Genomic DNA, 14,506 nt, shown 5'->3' with positions numbered 1-14,506 from the left:
CAAATCGACAACTCCAACATTCAAATGAAAAATCCAATAAAGGATCTTGGCATATGGATTGATTATGATCTGAGTCTTAAGAACTGCATAGCTATAAAAACGAGAGAAGGCTTTCATAAACTCCAGATCCTCAAACATCTCAAACCATTACTGTACCCGAATGACTTCAGAACAATTCTTCAAACCCTCATTTTCTCAAGCCTAGATTATTGCAACGCAATTTTCTTAGGACTACCTAAATCCTCCCTAAAACCACTACAATTACTTCAAAATGCTGCTGCACGAGTGCTCACTGGCAAAAGGAAGTTTGATCACATCTCCCCAACCCTAAAAAACCTTCACTGGCTACCAATTTCACAGAGAATTAAATACAAATCCTTAACCATTCTACATAACGAAATTTACAAAGACAACAATTCATCTCTGGACAATCTGGACAACATGATTGCAATTCACAAATCACCCTGCCCTTCAAGATCTTCTGACAAATTACAGCTAATCATTCCTCCTCTCTCATCTGCGAAACTATCATCTATCAGACATAGAGCCTTCTCTATAGCTGGACCAACAGAATGGAACTCTATCCCAGGATACCTAAGTTCCATCAAAGATTCCAAAACATTCAAAAAAGAACTAAAAACATGGTTGTTTAGACAATCATTCACAGACTGAGATGATCAATTTATATCAATATCAACCTCATCTTGAACTCTAATACTTCTTTAATAAGTTTCTTCTAAATTAAACCTTAAATTGTCTCATTCTAACATGTTATACTCTGCTGCTGCCGAGATGTTATAACTATGTTTATATTGTGTTATAATTTATAACCTGTTCATTGTATGAAGTTGTTACACTGTAAACCGGGGTGAAGGCACTCAGCTATACTTCGGTATAAAAAAAGAATATAAATAAATAAATAAATAAATCAGCAAAATGTGGATACAGCGGTGGATTAGAATCTCCCTCCTTCCAAAGTGCTGCTGCCACTGCACCATAACCTTGAAGAAGGTTCTTGGAGCTGTGGCTAGCCCAAATAGTAGCACTTAAAGCTGGAACTTTTCCCCAAAATCGCACATCTGAGAAACAACTGATGATCTGGTTTGAGGGAGATGTGGAGATAAAGCTTGGTTAAAAGCAAGAAGGTGAGGAACTCTGTTGCTATGACCAAGTGCAGAGTCTCCAAGTGGAAATGGGGAACCCAAAGAGCTCTGTTTCAGAAGATATCGTTCTTCTTGTGGGACCATGAACTAGATGGAGTACTTCCCTTGTCACCATTCTTCCCCTGGCACCAGAACCACTGCTAGCAACTGAAGGAGATAGTCCAGAAAGTGGACCTTACCACAAAAAATTGAGAGGGAGAGATCATGAAAACTGTCTACAATACAATGAGAAAATGATAGTGCTTAATTGTCCTTTATAACACTCTGGACCAGTCCCTGAGAAAATTGGACAGCTGTCCACTTATTCGTACCAGTGGGGAACAGACCCTCTGATTCTCACTGACTCCTCCAGGGCTTCCTGTGCCTCTGTCCCTGAAAGGGATGAGCCTGACTGAAGAAGTTTTTACACTAGGAAGAGGACCCTTTTCCTGGATGATAACATTTGGTCTCCCTAAACCTAGACTTGCTTGATCCTGCTCATGAGGTATCCGGGGTCCATCTTTTGGTAAACTTTGGGGTTTAGTCTCCCCCAGATCCTTTACTAGCTTCTCAACGTCTTCTCTGAAGGAGAAGGTTACTCAGGCATGCCTAAGATACTGCCCAATTAGCTACAAGAGCCAGAACAAATGCCTGGCGGAGACTATTGCAGCCATGTTTCTCACCAAGATTCTAATGAGCTCTCCAGACCATCGTCTCTCAGGATCCCTACTAGAATCTATAGTGCCCAGCGCAAACAAGTCCTGGATATGTAATAACTGAAAACTGCCACCTGCAAAGCCAGAGCCGTGATCTCAAAGGCCTGCTTGAGTAACGCCTCAATTCGCCTTCCTGTGCATCTTTCAGTGTTGTTCTGCCTTTCGCTGGTATCATGATTTTATGTGATACCACCCAAACCAGTGCATCAAACTATGGGATCTCAATCTTGATCTTTTCATCAGCAGCTAGAGGGTACTCATTGCCCTGTCTACCTTGAGGTCGGCCTTCAGATCTGTGCAGAGGGAAAGGCGCATCCCACTTCGATGAGAAAAGACTCCTAATCGCCCAATGCATGGGAACCTTCCACCACCCTTCACTTCCTTGCTGTCCTCCCCCTAGAGCCTGAGTGATTATGGAGGTCAATTCCTCTCCTCTTCAAGAGATGGATAATGAGCAGGTCATCCCCATCACATGGCAGTCTCCCCCTTCTCTAGATTCCCTTCCCCAAGCTTATGGTTCTGGTCCACTGGACCTCTGATCTTTGCCACAAGGTCTCCAAATCTAAGGCCACAGACCTCTAATGCAGGTCCAAGCCTGACTCCCATCTAGGCCTTCTGGCCTGGCGTAGAGCTCTGAAGCCTTGTAAAGGGTGAAAGAGGAGGGAGGTGATACTAGTGGGGTTACCACGGGCCCTGAGGGTAAGTTCTGCTTCAGGCAGCGTGCTTGATGAAGGAGCAGCACAAATTCAAGGGAAAACAGAGAAGAGGAAGGTTGAAAGATCTCCTTTCACTCTGCACAGATCTTCCATCTCCTCAAGGTGCCCAGCCCTCCAAAACCACTGGAATAAGGCTAGTGGCCCTCAGACAGAACCAGGACCCATCCCCCACTGGGCCTTCCATCTCCTATGCTGACACCCAATCGACCCACACGTGTGTCACTGAGAAAACCCTGCAGTTCCTCCATGGTAGCCCCCCTGGTCTGGTCAACCATGCACCTTCCAAAGGAGTTTTCCTCTACTGCAGACAGCCCACCAGGCTGCCTCTGCTCACAGCACAAAGACCTCTGCCGACCCCCTCTTCTCTTTTGAAGGCAGGATAAAATGAGAATTGAGTCTTTTTTGCTTTTTTCCTTATTTTGTCAGCCAAAACTTTAATAATTGGCACACAGGCAGCTTTGCCTACCAGACAGAGCTCAGCCTGAAACAAGAGCTCAGCTACCCTTTACTCTTTTTTTTTTTTTAGAGGTAGGGTGTGAAAGAGGGAATGAGATGACGCTGGTTTTTTTTTCTCCCCAAGCAGATGGGCCAATGCTAGCCAAGAGCCAACTGACCCCCTAACTGGCCATACTATATTGGAGGGGAGCCATTTCTTCCAGCATGATCTCTGCTGCACGGGCTTAACTATTTACCATCAGCTGGAGACAGAGAAATACTGGGCTGGTGCTGGCTGCATGGTTTCCTATGCTGGGGGGGTTCAGCAATCTAGTTGTTCTCGTATTTCTATTTGCTGGTAGATAAACAAAACCCAAGTGTCTGAACTGACATGATGGGATGAAAAGGAAACAAATATTTTGCTCTCTGGGAAGAATCTAAATCTTTTCTAGCTTCACGCACAACTATGTGGCACTCAGGAACCTTTTGATCAGCACACAGTGCACGGTCTAGAACAGGGGTGAGCAACTCCTGTTCTCGTCTGACGCAAGCCAGGCAGGTTTTCATGACAGCCACAGGGAATATGCATGAGATGCATTTCCACGCAATGGAAGCTGTGCATGTAAATTCAACTCGTGAATAATCAGTGTGGATATTTTAAAAATCCAACCGGCTTGTGGAATTTGAGGACCGGACTTGCCTTCTCCTGCTCCATAACAACCCCAGGGTCACACTGTACCAAGAGCTAAGCATTGCCATGCACAGTGCACAGTCTGAACACTCCAGTATCCTAGTGCACCACCAGCCCAGAAGGATCCAGTCAGGGCCCAGTGCTGGCTACAATATCCCTAGTGTGGGCCCAGAGCTTGACGGATTTGTACCTGGAGTCTAGAAACGGTCCACCCTCAGACTGTGTAAAGAATCTACAGCCTTCCCAGTAGCACACTGAACTTTGAATCTAAAACAAGGGCACGCTCCCTCTGTGCACTGAAGGGCAGATTTTCAAAGCCCTACGCGCGTAAATCCGGAAGGATTTATGCACATAGGGGGGTTACACGCGCCGGGCCTATTTTCAAAAGGCTGGCAGTGTGCGTAAAGCCCTGGGATGCGTGTGAGTCCCAGGGCTTGAAAAAATGGGCGGGCGGGGGCAGGGGCAGGGGTGTGGCCAGAGGCCTCTGTACAGCTGCTGGGCCGGGAGATCGCGCGCTGGCACTCGGCCAGCGTGCGCAAGTTCTGCCTGCCTCTGGCAAGCGTAACTTCAACAACAAAGGTACGGGGGGAGGGGTTTTTGGGCTGGGGGGCGGGACAGGTAGGGGAAGGCAGGGGAAGGTGGGGGGGGGGGGGGAAGGAAAGTTCCCTCCGAGGGCCGCTCAGAGGGAACGGGGAAAGCCAGCTGCTCTCCCCGAGGGCTCGGCGCGCGCAAGTCGCACAAGTGTGCGCCGACCCCTGATTTTATAACATGCGTGCGGCCGCGCGCGCATGTTATAAAATCGGGCAGACATTTGTGTGCGCCGGGTAACGCGCATAAATGTAGGCCGCGCGCGTAACTTTTAAAATTTTCCCCCGAGTCTAGAAGAGGCCTGTAATCTCAGTACTGCAATAATCAAGAACCGGCCGACACAGCATGGGGCTTGCCACATCTGAATCTCACCAGCCTCTCATGGGAGCGTAGGTAGAAAGGGCAGGGCAGGGGCAGCCTCCCCAAACCAACTTACCTTCCTGGAGAACTGATCAAAGATATTACAGCCGTGGGAATTCAGGATGGCGATGGCCTGTGCAAAGTGATGCCTCTGCCAAGAGAACAGACACAGACACAGTGCGATCAGTGCCCTGACACAGTGCCAAAGGGGTCCCAGCACAGCCTGACTCCGTAGGCACACTTGCATTTTTCGGATAGGATATTAGAAAATTAACAAATTACTTGCAAGACCCCAAAACCGAAGGGTAAGGAATTTAACTTTTTTTTTTTTTAATCATGTTTTTATTCATTTTTCAGACAAAACAATTAGCATAACACAATGTCTAACACAAGAAATGGTTCTGTCACCCCCCCTTCCCTCCCATACTAGAACGGAAACACAAGGTGACCGTATTGCTCCCGTTATCCTAAACACTCCCAGACTGTGCTTGTCGCTAAATCTTCAGACTGCTCAAAACCCCTTTCCTGCCAGGCTTCTATAGCTGCTTAATCCGCTCCTGGGCTGAACTGGAGAGTACAAATTGCAACAAATGGGCAATCCACAGGTATTACTCTGTCCTCAGAGAGAAGGGAACGGTGTAAGGAAGTATTGTTGGGTGTTTTGGCGTAATAAATGAAACTGAATAAGAACATCAAGATATAATTAATGTGAGGGAATTGTTTACAATTGTTGTATGATTATTGGCACATGAAATATATGTATGTATTTTAATATCATAAGGATAGGTGCAATACTGTATTATGTGGATGAATGTGGTTTGAGTGATGAATGTTAAAAGATTTGATATGTATGTAAAATTAAGTGAACAAATAACTAATAAAATTTGTGCTTATAATAGACACAGGTATATACTATATATTTATTCTGAACTGGAGAGTGCCACGTCTTCATAAATTTCTCTCTGAACTTTTCTGACTTGTTGTTTTGCAGTCAGACATTCAAATTGTAATAGTTTATGAAGCCGTACCTGCCACTGGGACTCACATATAATCCAGACTGCCGCTAAAAAGGTTTTCCTCAGGCACAAGACCTCCAAATTATCATCAAACATACCTAGCAGACAGACTGGAGGAAGCCCTGGGATGGCCTGTTCCATCATTTGACTGATGTCTGCCGCAATATCAGCCCACAAGTTAGCTATCCTAAAACATTACAGACAACTTGGGTGGGACAGTGTTTTTAGTCTCCGCGCTGGGGAGGAAAGTAGGGGTAGCAGTGTTATTTTGTAAAAGGATAGCATTTAAGTTACCTTAACAAATTGGGGAGCCTATGGGAAGGTATTTGATTTTGGTAGGGATTTTACTTTCATGCTTAAGACTTATCGATTGAATTTTAACTTGGGAAAAATTCTAAAGATTCATCATTCACAGCTAATAAATGGTTACTGTCCGCCATCTAGAGGATGAAGCTCTGCACTGCACCTTCACCTGTTCACTGTCTGCTGAAGCCATGACAGTGAACACTGCTTCAGACTGTGATTCATTTACGGCGCATGCCTTAAAAATGTTATTGAGTCCGTACATCCTCCAGGCAACTTCAGCGTTGTGCTGGAAACCTGCTGAGCTTGTTCTAGGCTGAAATGCATGAGCTGACTAGCAGGAAATGCTGGAGGCTGCAGTGAAATCCTGAACCTACGGGAGAGCCTGGCACTAGTGCTGCCTTCCAGAGCACACGGCCATGAGGATTAGTGGTCACCTTGTACCCTGGAGGAAGGCCTTCAACGCCCAGAGCCTCAAGTCTCTCTGCCTCCCTTTCCTTTCATTGATTTCACCCACCCTTCTCTCACCTGCCAAAATGTATGTCTGCAGCTCTTATTCTTTAAAGAGAGGGCAGGAGCCAGGGGAAGCAGTCAGACTAAGGCAGGAGAAGCGGGGACATGGAGGAAGCACCAGAGATGGGTAGAGATGGTTAAAGAGGTGAGTGAGAGAGGGATGGAGATAGGATGGATAAAGAGGTGAGGAAGAGATGGGGAGGGGGAGAAAGGAGCAGGGGAGCGAGGAAGGGTGATAAAGGTAGAGAGCGTCCATGAGGAGAAAGAGTGAGAATGAAGCGGGGATAGTGAAAGGGGGAGATGGTGAAGGGGTGACAGGGGGAGGGAGACAGACAGGCAGGCCTTACCTCCATCACAGACCCTTCTGAACTATATAAGGCGGCCAGCACTGATTTCTGAAAAAGACAAGATACGAAGACAAGCTGTGAGCCCACTAAATGAAGGGACCAGTGTCATTGGTGCTACTAAGCCCTTTACTCCATGTGTGAGAAAGGTGGACCCTCACCCCCAGCATCACCAGGGCCGCCACACAGAAGAAGCGGTGAGGGGAAGGGTGCAGAGACACAGCGGTAATTTGCTAAAGAATTTTGCCGTCTGCATTGTTTCTATAGAATTTGAAAGTACTTTCACTTATTACATTGAAAAAGAAATTTGGAGGAGTCACAATTTTGTTGAAAGGAAAAATAAAAACCACTTAACACTTAGAAATACTTAGACTGGTTCCAAAACACCATGCCAAAGAAATCAAAACAAGAAACGTCCCACAGAGAATCTGATTTAACATTTTTCGTTATTCATCGGGAAAGTAATCATCGAGGGGGAAACATTTCTGAAAGGGTAATTTATAAAGACCAGAAATGTATTTTCCTATGGCAAACACTCATCCCCTCGGGTTTACATTGAGAGATAGAATGGCTTTCACTATTATAACATTTGCCTGCGCCTTCGGTCATTATCGGGATGGCTATAGCAATAATGCCCCTTATCTTGTATGAGACTTTTTATGCCTATTGTACACACAATAAGGAGATATGATACATTGCTCCAATATGCAATTGAGCAATGGAAATGCATAAACACTTTCCATACGACGTCAGTGAGTGTTTCTTTTTTCTGATTGGCCAGCAGTTGTTTAAATGCAGAGTCCACGTGTGCAAACGCGGCATCATTTTTGTAATAGTAAGGTGTGAGTTGGAAGTTCGGGGTTTCCCAACCTAATGGTGGTGCGGCTACAATGATAACATTGGGAGAGTTAAGTAACAACTTGTGGTTTGAACATGCTCGGGTATTTATTCATCGTAGATTTAAACCTTTTGAGGAGCGGGTTGACGTGATAAGGGGAAGGATTGCTGCAGTGCTTAGATGATTTGGGCAGTCTTCTGAAGCCGCTTTTGCTTCAGTATCAACACAGCACATTGAGGAGTCAGCGACACGGGTACCAGCAGGTATTCATCAGATTTTTGGAAAGTTTATGAACATTTGCACATTGATAACTTTTATTACATCTGCTGGAGAATATAAGACGGAGATAACATTCAGACATCAAGAAGAGCTTCAAAATATTTGAGGATGTAGATTCCGGTTACTCTCTTTTTTGGTTCCCTCATTGTATTGGCTCACAGTGATATATAATTATGAATGGGTATTCATTGTTTTTGAGATTAATCATTAGTGGCATACAAATAAATATATAAAAAAGGGTTCTTTATCTGAATTAACTTTTTTATCATGTGTTTTTTTGTAGCCGTTTGTTAATATGGTGACAAATCTAAAACATCTTAAGAAACTACAGGAATGCAACATAATTTACATTCCAACTCTTCTATATACCATTTGGAACCCACGATTGTCATATGCATCCCCTGAGGAAGCCTATATCAGGTGACACAGAGAGAATCCTACTTTGTCTGGACCACTTTAGAACTTTAATTGATTTTAGAGACATATTTGTTCTGTTATATAGAAGTTGGGCATTTTTTGCAAAATTATAACAGCTTTTCGTTCTTTAGATTAGGTTTCTTAAGACAGACCAGTCTGCTTACACAATGTCTGCTTTAGTGTTTGGATTAAATGTTACATTGTAATGTTTAAGTGTGATATATTTGTCTCTTCACATAGTATAGGTATCATTGTTTATGTTTAGATGTAATGCTACATTGTAATTTTTGTTTCCCTGTACATACCCGGATCAGTCCAGACCATGGCTTATATCCCCCATTCCAGCAGGTGGAGACAGAAGGAAAACTTGTGAGGCGCTCGGAATTACCCAGGAGCACCCTCTGTGTCCCATCAGTATTCTTCTCTCTCCAGCAGATGAAGGCTGTTTGAACCTGCGGTTCCCACTTAAATTTTCAAATCTTTGAGGAAAGTTTACAGAATAATTTTTTATTTCTTCCCTTTCCTCTCTCAGTGCTTTTTTTCTTTGAATGGATCAAGTTTAAAAAAAAAAAAAAGTTTAAGTTTTTCTAGTCAGTCAGGAAACTGATAGGAGGCTCTTCAGCTTGCCTGCGTGGCTGCCTCGAGAATAACCTTGTATTATTTCTAAGGTAGGTTTTCTTTTTCTATTAAGGTTTTTTCCTTCGTTCCTGGCCCTAGGGGTGTAAGCTGGTGGTCCAGCCGCTCCCCCTACCCTAAGGCTGACTGACCTGAGAGGCACCATTCCTCGGGGTTCAGGGAGCTGAGAGGCGCCATTCCTCAGCCCTATTAAAAAAAAAAAAAATTTAATAAAGAAAGTGAGCCGGGCCATTGCGGTCGTTCGCAGAGAACGTTTTGGCTGTTTCATTTGGCGGCTGCCAGGAGCGCTTTCGGGGGCAGTTTTTTGTCAGCGCCTCAGCTGTTTCCCTTCCCCCATGCCGCGAGGGACGCGATGTGCCGCCTGCGGGGAGCCTGGGACTCGGCTCTCCCGAGAGGGGATTTGTTCCAAATGCCTCCCTGGCGGGGAGGGTTCCTCAAGGGCTGACAGCAGACCGAGCAGTCATTTTTCAGCCCGTCCTTCTTCGGGGGTGGGGGGTCGGCCCCGTTCCCGTCGAGCGGGGGAACGGCGGCCATTTTGAATGCAGATGCGTCTGTGTCAGCGCATCCACAGGGCAGCCCTGATGCCGATTTTGTTTGGCCTCTGCCCGTTTTGACTCCGATTGACCCCCCCGGGAGACCCCTCAACTTCGGGGACAAGTCCAGGACTCAGCTCTTTTGTTCCTTCAGATGGGGCCCATCCCCCACCTGCTTTTTCGGCTGATTTTATTTTATTAATGCGTAATGCTTACCTGGCCCACATGTTTCAACAGGACAGTGTTCCTTCTGGACCCTCTCCCCCCAAGGTAAGCAGTTTGGAGGGTGCCCGGGACGTTTCGGAGACTCCCTCAGGTCCTACTCAGGCTCGGGTAGTTCCCATTCCCAACTTACCGGACCCGGGGCTCCGGCCGACCCGGATCCGGATGGTGCTGCGGACCTGGATGGAGCTTTGTCCAGCATGCACACGGAGGGGGATGATCCCAGAGTCTTGCGGCTTTTTAAAAGGGATGAGCTGGAACCGCTTATTTCCCATGTACTTTCTGAGTTAGATACAGATGCGCCTCAGGACCCCCTCAGGCTCAAATACGGGGGTGTCAAAAGATGATCCTGTTTTAGCGGGACTGCGTCCTCCTGCAAAAACTTTTCCTTTTCATCCCATGCTGTTGCAGCTGCTCTCCAGGGAATGGGATTCTCCAGATTCGAGCCTCCAAGTAGGCAGAGCTATGGATAAGTTATATCCTCTTCTGGAGGAATTCTGAGAACTTCTTAAAGTTCCAAAGGTAGACGCGTCGGTGGTCACCAAGAGGACCACTATCCTGGTGACAGGGGGGACAGCTTTGCGCGACCTGCAAGATCGAAAACTGGAAGTATACCTCAAGAGGATTTTTGAGGTGTCAGCTTTGGGAGACAAGAGCAGTGGTCTGCAGTTCTCTAATGCAAACAGCAGGTCCTTACATAGATAAAGTTTGGAACCACCAGGACTCTTCCTTGAGCTGGCCGACCATCCAAATTGAGCAATCGGAGAAGGGCCTTGGTCCGGGAGGTGACCAAGAACCCGATGGTCACGCTGACAGAGCTCCAGAGTTCCGCTGAGGAGAGGGGAGAACCTTCCAGAAGGACAACGATCTCTGCAGCATGCCACCAATCGGGCCTTTATGGTAGAGTGGCCAGACGGAAGCCACTCCCCAGTGAAAGGCACATGCCAGCCTGCTTGGAGCTTGCCAAAAGGCACTTAAAGGACTCTCAGAGCATAAGAAATAAGATTCTCTGGTCTGATGAAACCAAGATTGAACTCTGGCCTGAATGCCAAGCATCATGTCTGGAGGAAACCAGGCACCACACATCACCTAGCAAATACCATCCCTACGGTGAAGCACGGTGGTGGCAGCATCCTGCTGTGGGGATGTTTTTCAGCAGCTGGAACTGGGAGACTAGTCAGGATGGAGGGAAAGATGAAAAGTACAGAGAGATCCTTGAGGCAAAGCTGCTCCAGAGCGCACTGGACCTCACACTGGGGCGATGATTCACCTTCCAGCAGGACAAGGACCCCAAGCACACAGCCAGGACAATGCAAGAGTGGCTTTGGGATAAGTCTGTGAATGTCCGTGAGTGGCTCAGTCAGAACCTGGACTTGAACCCAATCGAACATCTCTGGAGAGAACTGAAAACAGCTGTGCATCGATGCTCCCCATCCAACGTGAAAGAGCTGGAGAGCATCAGCAGAGAAGAATGGGAGAAAGTCCCCAAATCCAGGTGTGCCAAGATGGTAGCGTCATACCCAGGACAACTCGAGGCTGTAATCGCTGCAAAAGGTGTCAAGTACTGAGTAAAGGGTCTGAATACTTACTGCATGCAAATGTGATAGTTCAGTTTTTAAAAAAAATTAATTTGCACAAATTTCTACAAATCTGATATCGCTTTGTCATTATGGGACATTGTGGGTAGATTGGGAAGGGGGGGGGGGAAATACATATTATCCATTTTAGAATAAGGCTGTAACATAACAAAATGTGGTGAAAGTGAAGGGGTCTGAATACATAAGAAGGTGCCATACTGGGTCAGACCAAGGATCCATCAAGCCCAGCATCCTGTTTCCAACAGTGGCCAATCCAGGCTACAAGTACCTGGCAAGTACAGAGGCATTAAGATATTCTGTTTTATTCACCATTCCCTTTCCTAATAATTGGGCAGATAAACTTATTTGTTAACTATAAGAGAGCCAAGAATATTCAGTGAGGCAACTGCACCACTGAATATCTCAAACAGGTTAGCTGGTTAACTTGTGCAGCTGGATAAGTTTATCCAGCTAACTTGTGCAGCCGGATAGCTTCTTGATATCATCCTCTTAGTATCCACTCTTCATCTGACTCCAAAAAGAACATAAGAAGTGCCAGTCTGGGTCAGACTAAAGTCCACAGAGCCCAGCATCCTGTTTCTGACAGTGGCCAGTCCGGGTGGCAAGTACCCCCATCACATCCCCAGTAGTTGATCTGTTTCTTGCACCTCACTCCCAGGGATAAGCGCCGGCTTTCCCAAGTCTACTTGGCTTATAACTGTTTATGGACTTTTCCTTCAGGAACTTGTCCGATCCTATTTTAATCCACACCATGATGGTAACTTTTAAACAGGTGCGCAGGCACACATGTAGATGTTCGTCAGCCTGTGCCCAGGGACACGGCCATTTTATAACTTACGTGCGTATATGTGCCCATTATAAAATAGCCTGTCTGAGCACACATGTGCATGCAATTTTAAGTGGACCTGCACCTAATTGCGCAAATGCTGCTTTTACTGCGTAAGTGGGGGGATTTTAAAAGACACACATCCCGATGCCATTACCAGTTTTCCCAGTTCATTCCCAGTTTGCCCGGGTAAGGGACAGGACTTCCAAAACCCCCTAGTTTAATAACCTCCCTTCTCCCCTGTTAGCCCTGACCCTTAAAACCCTGCCTATCTATTGATCTTCATTTTATGATTTTCACGTCATCCGTAGCAGAAGGAAAGTCACACAGCAGGGGACCCCGGTGCATGTCTGTGCATGTAAGTATTTACGTGCTAATTTCAAGTTAAAATCCAGGAATGCCCATGCCCGCCCAAAGTTGCTCTGATCACTTTCTCGTCCAAGGAGCTGTAAGTCCACGCTATCCAAAATCAATTGCCATTCTTCCACATCTTTTTCACAAGAGATTTTACACATCCCCAATGGCAAATAAAAGACTTTGGAAGCAGGAGGAATTGCATCTGGTGGAACCTTTAGTATAAATGATATTTTCTTGAACTTAGCCCCAGGAGTCACATTAGGGGATCTGTGGGAAATTAAGAAGTCTTGGGATGAGATAATCTGGATCCATTTTTCAAAATGTCCCTTTTGGAATTAATATTTATTTATTTATTTATTTTTAGATTTTTATATACCGGTGTTCCTGTATTAAAATACAGATCACATCGGTTTACATTGAAACATAAAAATTACGCCAAGAGGCGGTACATATAACAAGGTTATAGAACTTGGAAAACATGGAAAACAGGTTCGAAAAATAACATTGAGAAAATTGTATAGTCTCTTTGAGAAACCAAATCATAAAATAAGGCGTAATTGTCTAAGATAAATGTGATCTGCAGAAGGGATTGCGATGGTGAGAAAATCTTGATAGCTGGAGGTAAAAAATAATCAAAGTTCTGGAAAAGCTTGGCTAAAGAGCCAGGTTTTAATTTTCTTTTTGAAGGAAGCGAAGCAGATCTCAAGGCGGATGTCTGGCGGGAGCATGTTCCATTGGACGGGTCCTGCTAAAGAGATGGTACGTTTCTGATGTAAGGATATTGTTGAAGGAACATAGAGTGTGCCTTTATAAGCTCCTCTGATAGGTCTAGATGAAGAGTGAAAACGAAGTTGGGTACTTAAGTGGAGTGGGGATATGTTGTAAATAGATTTATGAATTGCTGTGTATACTTTATAGAGAATCCTTTGCTTAATAGGCAGCCAGTGGAGGAGTTTTAGTATGGGGGTTATATGGTCTCTTTTATTTGTATTGGTAAGGATTCTAGCTGCAGAGTTTTGAATCATCTGGAGGGGTTTGATGGATGAGGTAGGGAGACCAAAAAGGAGCGAGTTGCAATAATCGATTTTTGTTAGAATAATGGCTTGTAGAACCATCCGAAAATCATTGAAGTGGAGAAGTGGTTTCAATTTTCTCAGGACAAGAAGTTTATAGAAGCAGTCTTTAGTGGTGGTGCTTATAAATTTTTTGAAGTTAAGCTGATTATTTATTTATTTTTATTTATTTATTTAAAGTCTCTTTTATACCGATGACCGTTCACACATCGCATCGGTTTACAATTAAACAGTAACAGATGGGCGGAAACCCTTACATATAACATTGTAAAACAGCGTAACTTTTGGGCGGGGCCCTTACATGTAACTGATAAAAAGGAGGCTAAAACTTGGAAGGGTATAGAGCTGACTATACTGGGCAGAGTCCATGTAGTCAATAAATAGATGCAGCATAATCACTATATACATATAAGAACAAAACTATAAACAATAGATAATGACATAAATAGCCGATTCAAAAGTACCAAATCGAAGGGCATAATACAGATTCCACAGGGTCGAATTCCTTAGTCATATAGTAGGATTATTAGTTAAAAAGAGTTTTAGTAAAACAGGGGGGTTTAAGTAATGGCTGGTGAAATCTGGTAAGCTTGCTGGAAGAGCCATGTTTTCAGTTTTTTTTTGAAGGTAGGAGTGTATGTTTCCAGGCGTATATCAGAGGGCAGGGAGTTCCAAATAGATGGGCCGGCGAGAGAGAAAGCTCTGCTTATGGTGGAGGATAATTTAAAAGATTTGATAGGTTGGGCGCGTAGGGTTCCTTGGAGGGCTGTACGTGTTGGTCTAATCGAAGTACGGGGGAGGAGTGGGGGGTTAATCCAGTTAAGGTTAGCGTTCAGCAGACTTTTGTGGATGATAGAAAGGGCTTTATAGCGAATTCGGAAATGTATAGGGAGCCAGTGAAGT

At 45.1% G+C, this 14,506-nt stretch overlaps 1 protein-coding gene across 4 annotated transcripts in view; it reads right to left on the bottom strand.

Annotated features, from left to right (window-relative positions):
- The window catches only part of PDE2A (phosphodiesterase 2A), a 733,167-nt gene that overhangs the window by 19,109 nt on the left and 699,552 nt on the right, over window positions 1-14,506 (bottom strand). For all 4 annotated transcript variants that reach the window (XM_029602059.1, XM_029602057.1, XM_029602058.1 and 1 more), the window contains 2 exons: window positions 6,828-6,875; window positions 4,725-4,799 (listed from right to left, as the gene is read on the bottom strand). In XM_029602059.1, the coding sequence (XP_029457919.1) occupies window positions 4,725-4,799; window positions 6,828-6,875 (123 nt within the window). The remainder of the gene's footprint in view (window positions 1-4,724; window positions 4,800-6,827; window positions 6,876-14,506) is intronic.

The sequence above is a fragment of the Rhinatrema bivittatum genome, chromosome 5 (assembly GCF_901001135.1).
Source record: "Rhinatrema bivittatum chromosome 5, aRhiBiv1.1, whole genome shotgun sequence".
NCBI lineage: Eukaryota > Metazoa > Chordata > Amphibia > Gymnophiona > Rhinatrematidae > Rhinatrema > Rhinatrema bivittatum.
This window is presented reverse-complemented; position numbering and strand designations above follow the sequence as displayed.